General features: G+C 30.3%; 2 protein-coding genes across 2 annotated transcripts; one reads left to right on the top strand and one right to left on the bottom strand.

The window, feature by feature from the left end:
* Positions 1–1,562: 1,562 nt before the first annotated feature.
* Positions 1,563–9,564, bottom strand: LOC100811755 (glutaminyl-peptide cyclotransferase). Its single transcript, XM_003533930.5, has 11 exons — positions 9,258–9,564; positions 7,807–7,863; positions 6,902–6,937; positions 5,780–5,844; positions 5,363–5,426; positions 4,688–4,805; positions 4,422–4,519; positions 4,201–4,271; positions 3,566–3,596; positions 3,347–3,401; positions 1,563–1,871 (listed from the first exon to the last, which is right to left on the bottom strand). The coding sequence occupies exons 1-11, from the start codon at positions 9,405–9,407 to the stop codon at positions 1,726–1,728; spliced, it is 891 nt and encodes a 296-aa protein (XP_003533978.1). The 5' UTR covers positions 9,408–9,564; the 3' UTR covers positions 1,563–1,725.
* Positions 9,565–16,256: 6,692 nt separating this feature from the next.
* LOC102664502 (uncharacterized) lies at positions 16,257–17,141 on the top strand. The gene is made up of 2 exons (XM_006587208.4): positions 16,257–16,535; positions 16,626–17,141. Exons 1-2 carry the CDS (start codon positions 16,257–16,259, stop codon positions 17,139–17,141), a joined length of 795 nt encoding a protein of 264 aa, XP_006587271.1.
* Positions 17,142–18,209: the final 1,068 nt, after the last annotated feature.

Here is an 18,209-nt window from a genome sequence, read left to right as displayed (position 1 = left end):
TAATTTTTTCAGTTTTTTTGGGCATTCTTGGAAAAAAAATTGCAGCTTTTGTGGACAATTCTATAAATATCTGGAAAGCCTTTAAAAAATGGATTGCATTAAATGAGTGAAAAGGACGTGACAATCCTTTTTCATTATGGTAAATAACAATCACATTAATTATTCTATATGATAAATCTTTACATATAAAAGAAAGCAGGTGGGAGTATTATTAGAAATAAATTTTGCAGCTTTTATGAGAATTTTTAAAAAATATTTTGCAGTCTTTTTGAGAATTTTTGGAAATATCTTGGCGACCTTAACAAAATGGATTGCATTAAATGAGTGGAAAAGAAGGTTGTAATCTTTTTCATTATGGTAAATAACAGACCTAAACCCTCGACTCCTCTTTATATATTGATTATTAAATAATTTTGTGGTTAATTAATCTTTAAAAATTTAATAATCTTCGATAAGATCTTTGAATTAAATGACATTTTTTCATCAATAAAATTCAAATCAAAATATTATTCAAAATATTCGAATCGAAGTCAAACCCATTATAATGGACGGGTAAGATGTGGAAGAGATTTTGAGGACAAAACATTAATCTTGCTCATTATACTCGAACTGCCTTGCTGGTCACATTTAACACGAGAAATTATTACATTCAAGATCATCTAAATTGTTAGTGTGTAATGATTTAAACTTCCCCGTCACCATGCATATAATAAAACTGTTAGTCTTAAGCTCACCTTGCTCATTATTGTTCCCACAAGATAATTATTTTTTAAAAATAAAAGTAAAAAGTTATAAGAGATAAAGGATTTCACAATTGATATGTGGAGAAGGTGATTGTAATTTATAAAAACTTAAATCTTTTAGAATTTTTTGTCATAAAAATATGTATTTTGTAAAAATTTATAATTTTTTTCTATGAAAATATTATGAATTATTTTTTATCCCTATTAAATAATTTTTCTGGATCCTGACTCTGTTAGATAATTTTTTTAATTACTTGTTTTTAAAAATCCTCCTTCCTTCCCAACAATCATCTTCGTCATAATAATGTTAAAATACTTTGCACCCCACAATGCTTTATGTAAAGAATTCACACAATAGTCCTAACCTAATGCTTTATGTAAAGAATTCACACAATAGTCCTAACCTTGGCCGCGTATATCTCAGCAAACTCACGAATCCAAAACCCCTGGTTTCCCTGCTATCTTTTTTGGTGTTGTTCTTGTGCTGTTCCTCCAAAACGACGTAATTTTGATTTAAAACAAAGTCGTTTTGAAAATATAACTTTTAAAATTACGTCATTTCAAAGAAACAGCACCAAAAAGGACAATAGAGAAGTCAAATTCCAACCTTCAAAGGCACAAGCGAACAACATTTCCTTTCCATGGAATGTGGCTATTTCTTTCACTTTTTTTTATCCGCAAGAACAGTATCAGAAATTTATAAGATTCACACACGAGGTCAAGTTCGAAGGGGGGGTATGCACAGACGTAATAAAGGAATTTGTATAAATAAATAAATAAATTGAGAAGGGCATTTAATTAAGAAAATCCATGGAAAAAAAAGGGAAAATGGAGTATACTTTATTAATATCATTTGCCAAAATACATAATCTAATGATATTTATCCTAAACCCAATATAAGATAAAGTTTTTTCAACCTGTGAGTTGTCTCGAACATCCTTTTGGGTCCTCTTAAGGCCATCATTTTATGTTCAGCTTCACCTCATTCTCTTTGGGCTGGGTCAGCCAACACAAATCCCCCATTCAAAGGCTCATACAAGCAAAGTTGCTCGATGATCCCTTCTTCAATTGGTTTCTTTATAGGTGAAACCTTGATTTCATACAGCTTTGGCCATTGTTTTCCAGTCACTGCAAGCAAAGACAAATGTTACATAAACTTATTTGAGTTGTAAATGAAAAACGAGAGAAAGCAAGAACATTTAAGTTTCACTTATTGATTCTTGTTAGGGAATTTCAAGATAGAATGTATATATCATTCAATGATCGAAAATAAAAAGTTAAACTATATATTCTTTAAATTTGATGGAGATAATATTATTATAAAAAATCTAGCTAACAAACATAATTAAAAACATTTTTACAATAAAAAAATAATTTATCAATAAATAGATTTAAAATGTTAAGGTAACTTGTAAAAAAAATTAATAATTTTACATAAAAATTTATTCTCTCGAATATGAAAGTTAACAATTATTTAGCTTATGAATCAAGTGTATTTCAGAATACTTTTTAAAACAATTATCCATATACATATAGTTTTAATTATTTTATTAAATAATTTTTTTAAATTGTTACTCATTTTTTTAAAAGTAACTAATATATCTAATTTATATATTTAATGAAATTCAAAAAATATGAATATTTTTATAATGTAAGATAAATATCTTATTTAGTTCTTTAATTATCTTTTAAAAATTTAAATAATAAATTTACTATCTTTATATAAATAAATAAATATATATAAATATCACTAATGTATGTATATTTTTAAATGGTTAAAGCAGAATGTAATCCTAAATATAGTTTAAAAAATATATTTTTTCACATTTTGAAGTATGTATATTTTTTGAGGAAAAAGATAGAAAATCACAATAAATGTAGTGAGCAATGTAATGAAAAAAAGATATAAATTTAAGAAGTATATATAAAAAATAATACTAAAGCTACTGGTAATTTAAGAAACATGATAAACAGTGATCCTGAAAAAGGTGATATAGCTCCAGTCAAACGACAGTTAAAATTCACATGACAAAAAGTTGGAGTTTTCGTCGCAAAATTGCTAGACAATTTCTTTTAAATAGAATATATATATATTTGTTGAACTTAGTAATTTCATGCATACACTATATTTTGCTCTAACATTTTCAAGTAAAACATATAGTGTGTTTTGATTTTAGTTGGCGAAGAGCATTAGCTACACATTCTAATACTCTTTTCAATACTAGTAAATACAAAATTATGAGTAGGATTTATTAGAGTAAGATCAACTTAAATTTCGTGTCAATAAATTTCAGCTAGTAGATGGGTTTAAAAGAAAGTGTTGATAACATTTCTCTTGATTACTAAAAGTAAAAAACCATGGTTTGAAACTTTATAAAGGGAAATCCAAACACATTAATAGTCATATGATTCTGCAGTCAAATCACTTCCATTTTGACCACAATTAAGTATTATCATCATCAGATCAGATATCATGCATTTTTTTTTACGTCAAAATACTGGTTTCAGATATCATGCATAATAATAATAGTTAAAAAAGAAAAAGTCTCAGATGGGTGAAATGGAAATAATATGTTTGAATAAATTACAAGGTCGAAACTTACCAAAAATACGATTCTGCTCACCATCCCATGCTATCCCATTCAAAATATCACGATCCTAAAATATAAAAGGAATGATATATGATACAGGGTTTAAAGCATTTTTGTTTTTATATATCCTGTTTCTAAATTATAGCTGCACTATAAAAAATGCAACATATATGCACCGAATATTAGGACCAAAATATTATCTCTAGATATCAGAAGGTTCAGGTTCCTTACACTAATCTCCCCAGCTTCCACAAGTTCTTTCCTGCATATGATAGATAGATTATTGAATGTAACTTTAAGCAACAAATGGATAAAGATACTTACTATTAGAGTAAGGGCTAGTTTGTTTAAGATTTAAAAAGAAGTGATTCTGGTATATAATTATCTAGTGATTATTATTTAGAGATTTAAAAAAAAACAGAAGTTAATTCATATTTGTTTACAATAAGAAAAATCACTGTTTTTTGTTAAAAGAAATAATTGATTTTATGAGAAGCAATTTGAAACAGCTTCTGATTATAATCAAATTTCTGATTTTTTTTCAACTTCTGATTATTTTGAAAATCTGTAACAAACATATATAAAAGCTAAAAAGAAGGTGATTATTTACTAAAAAGAGGTAATTCTTTGGTTAAAAAAGCTTAAACAAACGGACCCTAAATCCCCAGTTTGGTCTTCAAAATCAATGTGGTTCTTGAATGATAATTTTTTGACATCAAAATAATCTAAACGTTACTGTTTACTAGCACAAAATTGATGTCATGCAATGACTGAAGATCATTGATGTTTGCTAATCTTTGAGGAACAATTTGGGATTTACTTCATCTATTATATCAATAACATATTAACATACACAAAAGCACTACCTCAAATTTTGGAGGAGAATCCATCCAAGAACCCTTCCATCATGGGGAGAGATTCTTACAATGCAGTCAGTCTACACAAAGAAATACCAACCTCAAACAAAATTCAGCCTAACAGAGAAACTAGGGACATAGACATCACGCAATATGGCTAGAATTAGAATTTAAGGGAAAGAGATATATTTTCTCTAACTTAAATCATAATTCATCACACAAAAACATACCGGCAAAACATTGGCCCAAACTTCACCATTTATGTATTCCAATTCATTGAGATTGTGCACTTGATGACCCTTGTAGTAAACAACTTGTTTTGATACAACTACGTACAGCCAATAGGGCAATGTAAATTCCATGAAAATGCAAGACAAACAGAGATAAACTAAACAGAGTATTTTCAAGTTTGAAAAGTGGACACAAATGATTTGGGAAAGGGGTTTGCACATAAAAAGTGAAAGGAAAAGTGTGGAACTTCATTGGACAGACAAACCTTTAAATGGTTGAGGCTCAAATTGATACAATGTTGAACTGCCATCACTTCCAAACAAGACTTTTCCATCAGTTGCCAGACCCCAACCCTCTTTCATATCATATTTAAATGTCCCTATCTACAGAAATTGTAAAAATAAGCTGTTTGAGATCAGGCTAGCTACGCTATCATATCACTGATAGCATCTCAGAAAGAAGTATGAAACAACAAAAACAAAATTGATGTCTGCAAAACCATCATGTAAACAACACCATGGGGACCATCAATAGTATAACACATTGCTAGGATTACATGCAACCAGCTTTTATGAACATTCAACTTGTTTTAATGACACCAACCCTCCATGTTATAACATACATTGTCTACCTAAGAAATATTTTAATCAGATATATCAGCTGAAATCGCTTATATTAGCACGCAATCAAACTTTTAACTTCTAGCATCAATGTTTAAAAATATTCAAATTGTAGCTGCCAAGAAGCAAATTAGTTTAAGATATTAATAAAAATTAAAATTAAAAAGAAAAAATGTAAGATTATATAGTATAAACTTGAGGAAAAATATATTTATATGCTGTCACTTTCCTTTACAGAGTTTTGTTGAATCATATCAGTATGAATTACTCAAACCATGACAATGGCAAGATTACACAAGTGGGAAGGTAAAGCAACAAACTTGGCTTAAATTTTTTGGCTCATATATGAAACCATCTTTCTGCAACCAATTTAGCTGGAACAGCCTACATAAAGTGCAACAGATAAATTTATTAGAATAAATCCAAACATCAAATGTCAGAGTAAAAATAACTTAATGATTAATGTCTTGATCACGAGTGTTTAAGCCAAACAGAATACATTTTTATCTGAATAAAATTAAAGTAAACATCCCCTGCAACATCCAGAATCAATGGGATAAAATTGCAATACTGCAGGAAACAGTAGAGTCACTGCAGTTTTCATGTCTACCACAAAAATTCACAAATACTCTGTTTTAGAAGGATTATTGATTACTTTGAAAGTAAATAGAAACATTGTTTAAGTTTAGTAAGCTACATAAAAGAAAACAAAATGCAACATAATTTTCTTTTCACACCTATTATTGAGGAGAGCTAAGCCTTCACCAAATAAAGAATCATCCATCTTCTGAATATTCTCAACCTGCATGTGTCACAAATAATTACAAAATTTACAGTAATTTCAATAGTGTCTAATAATCAATCAAACAAACTAAGCATGCTACGTTATTACGGATAACAACATAAATGCTTCTACACTAATTGAAATGTCAAGGTTCCCTTCTTTATTATAAAGGCAAGTACCTATTGTTATTACCATTATTTAGTTTTTTTTGTTATGTCACAGGCACACTACACTTTTAAAACCGTTGATTCACAGTCATTGTCATATACTCTTAAGCCAACTAAGGCATATCTTTGTGTTCCTTTAATTAATTTGCCTGACCTCTAGTAATGTACCTTATCCACATAATTACCAATTTACCATGTAATTCCAAACCGGCAGGAAGTTACCAGAGTATGTTGTTATCCTTCTTTTTATAAGTTACCCACTTTCATAGATTTTGTGGGAGCAATAGTAGTAGATACTAGGACTGGGGACAAGCACGAATAATGGGAAAATGTAACTAATAAAGAATCCCGTGTTTCCTTCTACAAACATATAAAAGCATCTTGATAATAAGAAAAACTAAAAACAAAAACCAAAGTATCTTCCATGTATAAAATTTCTTTCACTCAAAGTAGGATTCAAATCGAAATTAGGCATTATTTCAGTGATGGAAACATTGTCTGCAAAAAAACAAAAGAATGGAAAGATTGAGGAAAAGTTTTGTAATTTGATCCAGAAAGAACACCAAGTAAGATCCATCATTGAAATTAATGTTATTTACACGAACAAGTCAACTGCAGCAAGCAGCTCAGCAATGACCTGTCAACCTGTCCTGACTTCCAATCCTAAAATTGTTCATGATGTAAAAAAGTCTACTCAGTATATAATTGATTCTTTTCTGAGATACTATGCCTATGAGCTTAATGACACGTACACACATAACAGCAGAACTTGTCACTGGGCTGAACTCACTGCATTGCTTGTTCTCCATGATTTGTTCTTTATAAAAATATAGAGTAATAGGAAATTCAAATGAACTAAGAATTAGAACAAGCACATGGAAGAGTTCAAGAAATGGGTCTATCTGTACCTTCCCAGTACGAAGAGCAACTTTACGGACGGATGACTGAAACAACAAATAATTAAAAGGTTAAATATGATATTTCAAATAAAAAAAATATTAATTGTATGACTAGGAAAACAAAGATTAGAATGTAATTAGAAAATAAACCTAATAGTGATTCATAGAATAAATATTACAATAAATAAAATCTTGAAAACACTTTCATAGACCAGTACACCTGTAATGTACTGATCTTATCCCAGACAAAGAATTTGACCTTAAGGGAGCTTTTGATTTCCAGTTTGGTTTATAACTAAGAAATCTCAAATATGTCTCTACTCTAGTAGGAGAATGAGTGACTAAAAATGAGATTTACATTGAGCAAACACCCAAATTAAAGAGTCAAGAGTCCCAATTATTTTATCAGAATCTGAAGAAAGATGAGCAATTTACAAAAGCAAAAGAGACTCTAGCTCACTAACCACTCTAACATGCACAAGGGAGGGTCAGATGTTCAATTCATGACAACATTATCCATTCCCAACTAAATCCTATGACCATTGAAGGATGGTTCTGTGCACAAGTCTCCTATCATTGTACGGTGTAGGGAGGATCAAATGTGCAAAGTCTTTTCCCAACAGCAAGAAGTTTGTTTCTTCTGTGGAAATCTATGACCACCAGGTCACAGGGTAACAAACTATAGCAGTGCACCAAGAATAACCCTCAACTAAATTTTATAATCATTTTTCAAAACAAAATGAACAAATTGAGGTAAATGATGCCAAGTGACTGATTTAATACTCAAGAATACAAAATTTCTCATCCCACTACAACTGTGAAAAGGAAAAATGTAAGGCAAAAAGGTAAATAATAATCAGTTAAAAATCAGAGAGAATGAAACATGCAATGTTGGAAAAGATGGGCAATATTACCTCCCCATAAAGGCCAGTTGACTCAAATAAGGTGTCATTTCCATGATAAAGAAGACCCTGAAATCAAAACAAGAAACAAAGTCATTTTCCTCTTCCTGAAGTGACAAATCAAACAATGCCCAAATTAGCATCTTGGCATTTCATTAATGAAGCAGTGCACATTTTAACTAATAATTTAACAAACTCCCTCCTCAGCATAAAGCCCAATATTCACATTTATCAGGAAGACTTTTTGCTACTTACGTTAAGAGCATCAAAGAAAGTTCTCACATCCAAGTCCAACACTGAATTTAGTATTGTTTTTATATAATTTCGTATCTTGGTTTTGGGCAGAAGCCCACAATTTCTTTCAAATTCAACTGGAAACCCACTGGTACAATAGTCCTTGTACAGGCTGCATTTTGGTAACCTTTTTCATAAAATAAATACATGATTTTCACAAGATATAACATAGATTACCTACTTTCCCATCAAATTTCTTACTTGTCAGAACTAAACACCTAGCCTTCCTCATTGGATTTACACACCAAATGAGCTAGTTGCCTGAGAAAAAAATATTTGAAAATAAAATAAAAAAGAGAAAAATTTGGGCATGGTTTTTTCTATATCTCTCTCACATGTTAACTCAGACCCATGCTAACAGCAGATAAAAAATTAAAAAATAAAAAAGACCCAGGCTAACACCTCCACTCATATTTGATTATACAAAATTGCGTGGAAAAAAGAGAGGCTAATAGCATTTAAAGTCTTGACTAACTCATCATCAACCATCAAGTAAATAGCACTGCATCAAAAGTATTTATTCACTCTCTCTCACATCTCACTCACAAAAAAAAACAAAAGCATACAAAAAGGGATAACTAAATAAATAAATAAAAGTAAAAGCATGAAAAATAGATTATTGCTGAAATAAACAATATATTATTAAAAAATAATAACAAAAATATTTTTTTTTTCATTTTTAACAAAAGGAAAAAAAAGACTTTAAAAAAATAAAACTTTACCTTACGTAAAAAACGTTAAAAATAAATTAATAAATATTTTAAAAGTAAACAAATATAAAAAGTTGAAAATTAGCTTTTTAAAAAATACTACTATTTAAAATAGCCCCTAAAAAACCACAAATTATTAAAATAAGTTTATTTACCACAAATTAATAATTCTTCAGGGGAAAAAACAGTAATAATGAGGTCAAATAAGTTATTCAGCTCTTTAAAAAAAATGACTGGTATTCAATTTGGTCCTAATGTGTTGCTTTGATCACCAAAACTAGGCATCTATACACACTAATTAGTTTCAGACTGTGTTAGCAGTAGCTTATTAATAACGTTACCCTACCAAGTTGGATTCACCTCTCAAAGCTGCAAAAGTTATCAATTTATCATCATCGATCACTTTGACGAATCAGATTGTACATTAACTCAAACAAAGAAGAAATAGGGAAGGTTGACCTCAGTGAAGGCTTGTGGGTCGTGAGGGAACGCGTTGAGGACGGTGATCGTGTCGTAGGAAACCCCGCATTGAAACGCGCAGCACCTGTTCGACAAAAGGACGATGACGGAGATAATGAGATAAACGGAAAGGAATGCGGAAGAGGCCATGCATGGGAGGGTTCGGAGAGAGAAATGTCCTCAAAACATTATTATTGCAAGCTTCATAAGTTGGAGAGTTACGTCACAGTATTGCTATTAGCAATGGAGCGAGCACGTGGAGAGCGTGAAAGGTTATTGTAATGGAGGGTATGATGGGAAAGATAATTTTGAGAGAACCCAAAAAACATTAATCTTGCTAATATAATTTACAACATCACTGAGCCTACTTTACAACATGAGATTAATGCCTATTTTCACTTACAACATACCAAACAAAAAATCATCAACTTTATTATGTACAGTTTTTTTGTTTTTTTAACAAATTATTGGAATATAATATTTACTCATTTTATCGATGATCAGAGAAAATTGATTAACTACTTTTAGTAAAAAAAAAATTTCTCTAATAATATTTTTTTCATATACAAACTTTAAATTCAAGAACTTATTTAAAAGAATAAATAGTCTGGTACCAGTTTTTTTTTTCCCTGTTTTAACTCTACTGCAAAGAGAGAGAGAGGCGTAACTGATCAGGGAACGTTTTTTCAGTTCTTATTTTTATTTTTAAAGAATTGAATCTCAGCAGGTAGACATTTTTCTCGTGTAACTGTTGCCGTCACATGTGACCACACTGTGCTTTCCTAACACTTGACAACAACTTTACTATTTTTAGTGTTTTAGGTATAATGGTAGATAATTATGGTGAATACAAAATCATTACTATAAAAGTAATTTATTGTTTCAAAATATCATAGTAACTTCCTTTGTTAAAATTGAAATTTGTAAATAATTAATAAAACGGTTTTTTATTTTAAATTTTATATAATATAGTGAAAAATTATTTTTCTTTGGTAATATTTTCCCTGTTGGGTAGCTACATGTTATTACTTATTAGTACATTTTTTTACTCTATGAAATGTAGAAAACTATGGACACAAGTACACTTTGCCACGCGATAGATTGTGTTGGATCTTGGTTGGCAGGGATTGAGATAACATGGTGGGCCACTTTTCTTTAAAGCAAAGTTATGTCCTCAGTAACTAACTATGAGACTTCAAAGAAGTAAAAAATCAGTTAACAACTCTTCTCACAAATACTTTATTGGCTTAACCAGTAATCGAATCAAACCTTAGTCGTACAAGGTACTAACCCCTCATGTCACACCATTACATATGTTAGAGCCATTTCCAAACAAGTTTTTTAAAAGGAGTGTTTTACTTGGTATTTTTCTTTCATAAACTTTTAATTAATTTAATTAATATTAAAAAATGGTCAAGAATACAATGGTAACCAATCCTTATATAATCTATGTAGGAAATTTTATAAATTGAGATGAAAATATATTAACATTATTTTCTTGGAGCAACTACATTGATAAGATTATTAAAAATGATATTCAACAATAAACAGAGCTTTAAACGTCTACGACAATAAATCTGGATTGAATTAAAAATAGTTTTCAGGGATATCTATTTTCCCGGAGAAATGAAAAGAATAAAAAGAAAAAAAAAATCGTCTTTTGAAAATAATCTTCGCCTATATGGAATATTTATATTAATATACATTAAACAGCTGAAATATTTATATTAATATACATTAAACCGCTAGAAAAGGGGTGACAATTTGGACTCACAAACGGGAACCCCTGTATGGAATCCTGCAGATGGAGACGTTTCTCCACGGGGATGAATAAATATTCCTCCGAACACAACGGGAATCACATCTCTCGTCCTATGAGGTTCCTGTTGTAAGGAAGTTATATAATTAGTCTTAGAGTATGTTTGGATGGGAAAATTAAAGTGGGTAAAATATTTCAACATGGATATTAAAATGTCTTCTTATAAAATAATTTGTTTGGATAGGATATTTTAAAATAATTAAAATATCATCATTTTTTTAAAGCATTTTAATTGGCTTGGCCACTCACGCACACGCTCTCTCTCTCTCTTGGCTCGGCCACTCACACACACGCTCTCTCCCTCTCAGTCACTCACGCACACGATGCTAGCGCTCTCTCTGGGCTAAGCACACTAGCTCTCTCCGTCGCTCTCTCTCCCTCTTAGCCAGTCTCAAGCACCACATGTAGCGCTCTCTCACAAGTAAGTTTACGCACCACACGTAGCGCTCTCTCCGTCACTCTCTCTATTTTTTTTTCTTTTCTCAAGTTTATGTTTGTTTGATTTTGATTTCATTTTTGTAGCTACAAGGATTACTTGATTTTATTGATATATGTTTCGTTTTCTATTTCATTTATTTTGTTTCAATGATTTTGATATGTTAGTGGATGTGAAATTGGATGAGTTAAATAGAGAAACCATGGATTAACTAGTATTAGGTCTCAACTCTGCAACATATTGTTGGGATCAGAAAGCCTCCTTCTCAAAGCATGAAGAGCATTCCCTACACAAATTATTTGGATCATATCAAAACTATTAATACCCCTCTGTATCATAACTCACTAAATTAGTTAGGTGGGTGTTCTTCACTACAATCTATAGAAAAAATGGTTATTAGTAATAGTTGGGTTACCCTTTGGAGTAACACGTGGGACAGTGTATTGATGGCATTAAGCTCGAGCATTGTTAGCCCAAAAAATATAACAGGAGCCTTAGCATGTGGATGTGATTTTTCCTTCTTCATGAAAAAAATTAGTCACATGTTTCTATCATTCTTTTCTCTTTTCTTGCCCTCTTTCATGTTTGGAAATTAGATAGAACTAATCATTACAAATCTATGATTGCACTAAAGCCACTCCCACAGGCATGTGTAATTGCTTGAAAGAAATTAAAAAGGAAACGAGTCAAAAGTAAAACAAATTATTGGATATATGACATTGTCTAAAATATGAGCCTATTGATATTTGTTTGAGTCTTTGAGATGAGAGAAATTGGGAAAAGCAAATACCAACTTCACAAAGAAATGTTTCGCAGGGAAATTTTCAATCAATCCCTTTTATTGGGTATCTTACATCAAAGGGGTCATAATAAATTAAAGTTGCTTCTGATGTGAGATGGACTATTCTGTGGCAAATCAATAATTGATTAATTAGGAGAAGGTGACACTGTAATTTGGAGGGTGTTGTGGCATAATCAATCGTTTACCTTTGATGCAAATTGCATCCATTCATATCCAACTTATTGTGATAAATGAGCAATCCTAAAATTGAACTGGATCGAATTATTTTATAAAAGCTCTATTACTACTGCTACTGCCAGTAAGCAAAGAATTTCCCTATGGTTATGGTTTGAGTAGGGTGATTACACAAGTTTAGTGAGTTATGATACAGAGTTCAAGGCCTATGGTTATGGTTATTGTTTCGTAAGAAAGATTAACTTTTGATGACAAAAAGGATGGATGTAGCATGAGGTTCCACATGAATAATTATAAATTTAATGTACTTTGTTAGTTTAAATTTTTTGGATTGTTGGATATATATGACTACAATATAGGTTTGAGAAAGCTTAACTTAGAAAGGTTCATTTTTTAGGCACTGCCTTTAGTCAAATTTTATTTTAGTTTCAGCTTTTTAAAACACATTCACTTCACATAATGTTGCATAAGACAAATAAGACACATGACAGTGTCATATCATCATCTTTGTTTACTTTAGCAAAAGGGAGGAATGATCATGGAAGGAACACAAACATGATATTTTGAGATTCTTCTATCATTTGGAAGTCGACAAAGTATGAAAGGGAGGAAGGATTTATGTGGGCCTCGTGTGAAAAAGTGGTTCATCCAAAATTGGATGGAAAATGGAAGGATTTGTTGCAAAACATTTCCCAATCTAAAAATATTTTTTATATGTCAATTTTAAAATTTTGTTAAGCAGACATCTAATTATCAGTTATCAAAATTACTCTGCAGTTTTGAAAAATATCATTATGGCTATTTTGTCATTTTGCTTTGGTCAGCAGTCAACACAGCTCTCTCTCTCTCTCTCATGGATTACTTATACTCAATAATAATTTGTTTGACAGTTACAAAGTATGAAGTTCAAGAGATCATTTGTACCTTTTTGAATTACTATAAAGTTTCATTTGTAAAGGTGCCAAAATTGAAAAGTAGCATAAACTGTCAATCCCACGGAGTAATCAGTAATTGTGGTGCCTGCTCCTAGCTGATGTTTTTTATATGAATAATAAAATCAATTCCTCAGTAATTTAAGTTGAATATATATTTAAGTGTCAAATTGGTCTTAAGAATGTGTTTTGTTTTGTCAATTAGTTTTAGAAATCCATGGACTTCAAACATAATCTTCATTATTCAAGAGACAACATGCCCGATGCTATATTTAAGGATTGATTTATTATATATTCATTTTTTGTTCCCATGGGGCTTTGTCTAGGATTCTGAATTCCTAATAATGCAAAAAAAAAAAAAATGATATAAATTGACATTTATCTAGGATTCTGATGATCATGCACTACTCTAAGCATGGGCCTCGAAATCACAGCCCAAAGTGTTCCGGTCTGTGGGGCCTATCTTGATGTGAGTATCCTTTTAAAAAGGAAAATACCATCCTAGATCAAGGCACATGTATTGAAGATAATTAAAGAGTTTAATGTATGTTTAAATTAACTATTTATCTATTGAAGATAATTTGCGGTTGTAATTTTTTTTTCATACAGACATTTAATAAAAATATATTTTGCTGTTAGAGTTGGCAAAATTGGTTCAACTTGACGGGACAGGGTCAACCCGAGTTGTGCTCTTTAATTTGAGAGTTGAAAAAATTTGTGTAAATTTAGCCTCATTTGATGGGACAAACAGGCTAGCAAGTGATAATAATATGATGATGTAATAAAATGAGAAAAATAAAAAAGATTTGAAAAGTGTGCAGGAAAGTTGGGGCAGCTAGTGAGGGAATCGTAACTCATTCATAATCATTAATCCCAGATCAACTTCCGAAGTTAACATTTGAGGACTTTTTGATAGATAGTTTCATACTATTACATAGGGATGTTTTACAATTAAATGTGCATCTTCATATACGTTTATGTTTTATGGTTTATGCTTCGGTCTTTTTTTCTTTTTGTCTGAGAACTTTTGTGAATAATTTATTAAAGTTAATGACATCCTTTATTATTATATTACTTTTCTTTTAATTATATAGTGTGAATAGTCAAGAAATGGAAAGTAGTATAGTTGATGCTTCGACTGCTTTAAGAAAACGTAGAAGAGATGAAGAAGAGAAAGAAGAACTTGAACAAATATTTTTCATTATTGTTAGTGTTGCCATTATGCTTTTGAGTGCATTGACTTGGTATCATGATAAGTATTTTGTTAAGGAACCTGTCCGAAATTTGGAATTAGGAAGACATAGTTTCTTCAATCGTCTACGGGGGAACAAAAACTGATTGCATTGAACAATTAAGGATTAGTAAAAAGACATTTTTTAAACTTTGTAGAATTTTACAAGAGAAAGGGCAATTGGTAAAAACAAGAAATGTTCCTATAGCTGAAGTTGTGGCAATGTTTTTGCATATCCTTACTCACAACCTAAAGTATAGAGTTGTGCACTTTAGTTATTGTACATCCATGGAAACAATAAGTAGGCAATTCAAGAATGTCCTGTGAGCTATAATGAAAGTAAGCAAAGAATATTTGAAGTTTCATGACTATAATCTAGAGGGCTCGGTGGAAAACAAATGGAGATGACTTAAGGTAAGTTTTTCATTTGTTAGTAATTATAAGGTACTTTAAGTGATTATAACTTATTTTTTATTTTGAAATGTTTTTAGAATTCGATTGGAGCACTTGATGGGATACATATTCCAGTAACAGTTGCTGCAAAAGATAGGTCTAGATATCGTAACAGAAAAGGTGATATCTCTAAAAATATTTTAGGAGTTTGCGGTCCAGATTTAAGGTTTATATATGTGTTGTCTAGGTGGGAAGGGTCAGCAGGAGATTCTCGAGTATTACGAGATGCTTTGCGTCGTCAAAATTGTCTCCATATTCCAAATGGTAATATCATGAAATGATGAAACTTTATTTAACATATAAAAGAAATATGCATATTTTTTATATATAATATTTTCTTAAATCATTGTAGGTAAATATTTTCTTGTGGATGCAGGGTATACAAATGGCCCTGTATTTTTAGCACCTTATCGAGAGACTAGATATCATCTTAATGAGTGGATCGGAAACACCCCTCAAAACTACAAGGAGTTATTTAATCTGTCATTTAAGTGCAAGGAATGTTATTGAAAGGTCATTTGGGGTATTGAAGAAAAGATGGAGTATATTAAGAACTCCTTATTTTTTTTATATAAAAACACAAATAAGAATTATTAATGTTTGTTTCATGCTACATAATTTCATAAGAGATGAACAACAAAGTGATCCAATTTTGGAAGCCCAAGACTTGAAACTTTTATCTGTTGTTGATAATGAGTTAATCAATCAACAAATAGAAAGAATCACAAATAATATTGGAGATGAAGTCACAACTATCCAAGCAACTGAGGAATGGACAAGATTCTATGATACTTTAGCAATGAATATGTTTGCCACCTATCACATAAGAAGAAACTTTGATTAGGGAGATGTTTTTAGTGGATTTGGATTTTGTTTCTTATGTGTAATTGACTCTATACTCATGTATGTGTGATACTTTGGGTTTTTGCATTTCATAATACTTTGGATTTTGTTTTCTGTTTATGTGTAATTAATTTTATACTTTCGTAGAGTGCTAATTTGACATGTCTCACCTTTATATATATGTAATTATATATGTGAGATTTTTTTTTGTCTAGAGAAATGGAATCAAGCAATGTGAAGAACAAGTCAAGTGGAAAAAGAAAGATGTCTAGTGAGGACACAATAAGTTACTTCGCATGAAACTTGGAAATGGAGCGTGTGCTAGCTGATGTGCTTAGAGATCAAAGAAATTTGGGCAATAAAGGTGATGGAAATTGGAAAGCAGTAGCATACAGTACTGCAACTCAAATTTTGTCCAAGCGTTTTGGAGTTCACCTCATGGCAGATAATGTTAAGAACCGTTTTAAGCTTTGGAGAACATGGTATGGAATTGTGAGTGACATTCTTAGTCAAAGTAAATTTGACTGGGATAGCACAAAGTACATGATTACCGTTGAAAATGAAATTGCATGGAATGAACATGTAAAGGTAGTCAATCATCTTTTAATTTTATTCAATTGTAGTTATTATTCATGTAAAGGTAGTACATGATTAACGTGTTTCTATTTTTTTTTCAAGTCACATGAAGAGGTCAAACGATTTCGATTTAAAGTCATTCCTAATTGGGATGATATTGTTGACCTATGTGCAAAGGATAGAGCTACTGGACTCGGAGCAGAAAATGCATTAGATGCAGATGATATCATGAGCAAAGAAACAAATGAAGAGGAAGCAATTCATAGTGTGATTTTTTACTTAGAGGGATCAAGTTCCGTCACAAGAAAAAACATTCACCCAAGTAAGAGTGGAGAGAAAGAAGGGATGATTTCCTCAATGAAAGAAGTAGCTGAGTCATTGAAAGAATTTGTTGAAGTGACTAAGAAGAAGATGGAGAACAAAAAAAAGATGGAGATAAAAGAAGCTCAAGAAGTGGTACATGAAGTGGTGAGTGAGCTAGATAATATACCTAATTCTAATGGTGCACTTCCACATAGAACAATCGATTGGTTGACAGAAAATCTCATTAAGTTTGCGATTATAAAAGCTCTTCCATTGGATGAGAAGGAGGATTACATCTCATCTTTTATGCCTTGATGCTAAATTATAGGTACATTTGATATCATGACAAGTATGTTGATGTTGTATAATTATGTTTTACATTTATATCTCATTTTATATAACAAATTATGTTTTAACAAATATGATTTGTTTAATAGCACTTAACATTATATTTTCTTCTTTAGAAAAGATGTGAAGGAATTCATGTGCTAAAGCAAATGCAATTAGAAAATTTGGAATTATTTTGGAAGTTAGACTTATTTTGTGACTAGATTTTGCTTCAGTCCAAGTTTTTTTTTTTTGGTGTAATTGCATTACTGGTCAATGACTTTTACAGAAAACAAGTTTTATCTATAAACTTCTAAATAACATTCCAAGGTAGAATGATACTAAATATTTTTTATGTTGCGAGTTTTGTAGTAGGCCATAAATGGAATAATGATTTAAATAGTTAAATTAATATATTTTTAATTGAAATAAATTAAAATAGTACATATTTATTCTCGAAAAATAATACTTAGAATCTATTAAAGAAAAAATAATTCTTTTATTAAAAAATTATTTTATTGAAATATAAAATTCTAAAAAAGAATGCATTTGATTATTTTATCAAAATAAGAAATTTTAAAAATGAAGAAATTTAATTTCTTTATCCAAACACAAAATTTTGAAAATGAAGAAATTTAATTTCTTTATATAAACACAGAATTTTAAAAATAAAGAAATTTAAATTGAAGCATTTAAAATTCTTTTTTAGAATTTAAAATTTCTCCATCCAAACATACTCTTATATTAATTGTTATTCTATATTTTAAATATAAAAATATTAAAGGTTGATTTTATATTTTTAATAAACTTAATCATTTAATGCACACATAATTACTTATACTGATACAACACATCAAGTAACAAAACAATAACAATCTTTTTTAAATTTACTTGTATTAAAATTTAAAATTAATATATTTTTTTTAATTTCGGGACCACTGAGGATTGCGGGGACAGGGAGAAAAATCCCCCAAATTCCTAATACAATGTACTGAATATTATATCTACACGTCTCTATTCGGTGAACCAAGTCTTAAATTGTTATGCCACCTCAAA

This window comes from Glycine max, chromosome 9 (genome assembly GCF_000004515.6).
Source record: "Glycine max cultivar Williams 82 chromosome 9, Glycine_max_v4.0, whole genome shotgun sequence".
Classification (NCBI taxonomy): domain Eukaryota; kingdom Viridiplantae; phylum Streptophyta; class Magnoliopsida; order Fabales; family Fabaceae; genus Glycine; species Glycine max.
The sequence above is the reverse complement of the archived record's forward strand: the minus strand, read 5'-3'. Positions and strand labels throughout refer to the sequence as shown.

Bases quoted from the DNA above. Each gene is read 5' to 3' on its own strand.
- LOC102664502 (XM_006587208.4), top strand. From the start codon at position 16,257: ATGGAGCGTGTGCTAGCTGATGTGCTTAGAGATCAAAGAAATTTGGGC. The intron at 16,536-16,625 runs GTAGTCAATCAT...TTTTTTTTCAAG, and splicing joins CATGGAATGAACATGTAAAG to TCACATGAAGAGGTCAAACG.
- LOC100811755 (XM_003533930.5), bottom strand. From the start codon at position 9,407: ATGGCCTCTTCCGCATTCCTTTCCGTTTATCTCATTATCTCCGTCATC. The intron at 7,864-9,257 runs GTCAACCTTCCC...TTTTGATTTCAG, and splicing joins ACCCACAAGCCTTCACTGAG to GGTCTTCTTTATCATGGAAA. The intron at 3,597-4,200 runs GTAGTGCTTTTG...TATCATATGCAG, and splicing joins ATTCTCCTCCAAAATTTGAG to GAAAGAACTTGTGGAAGCTG.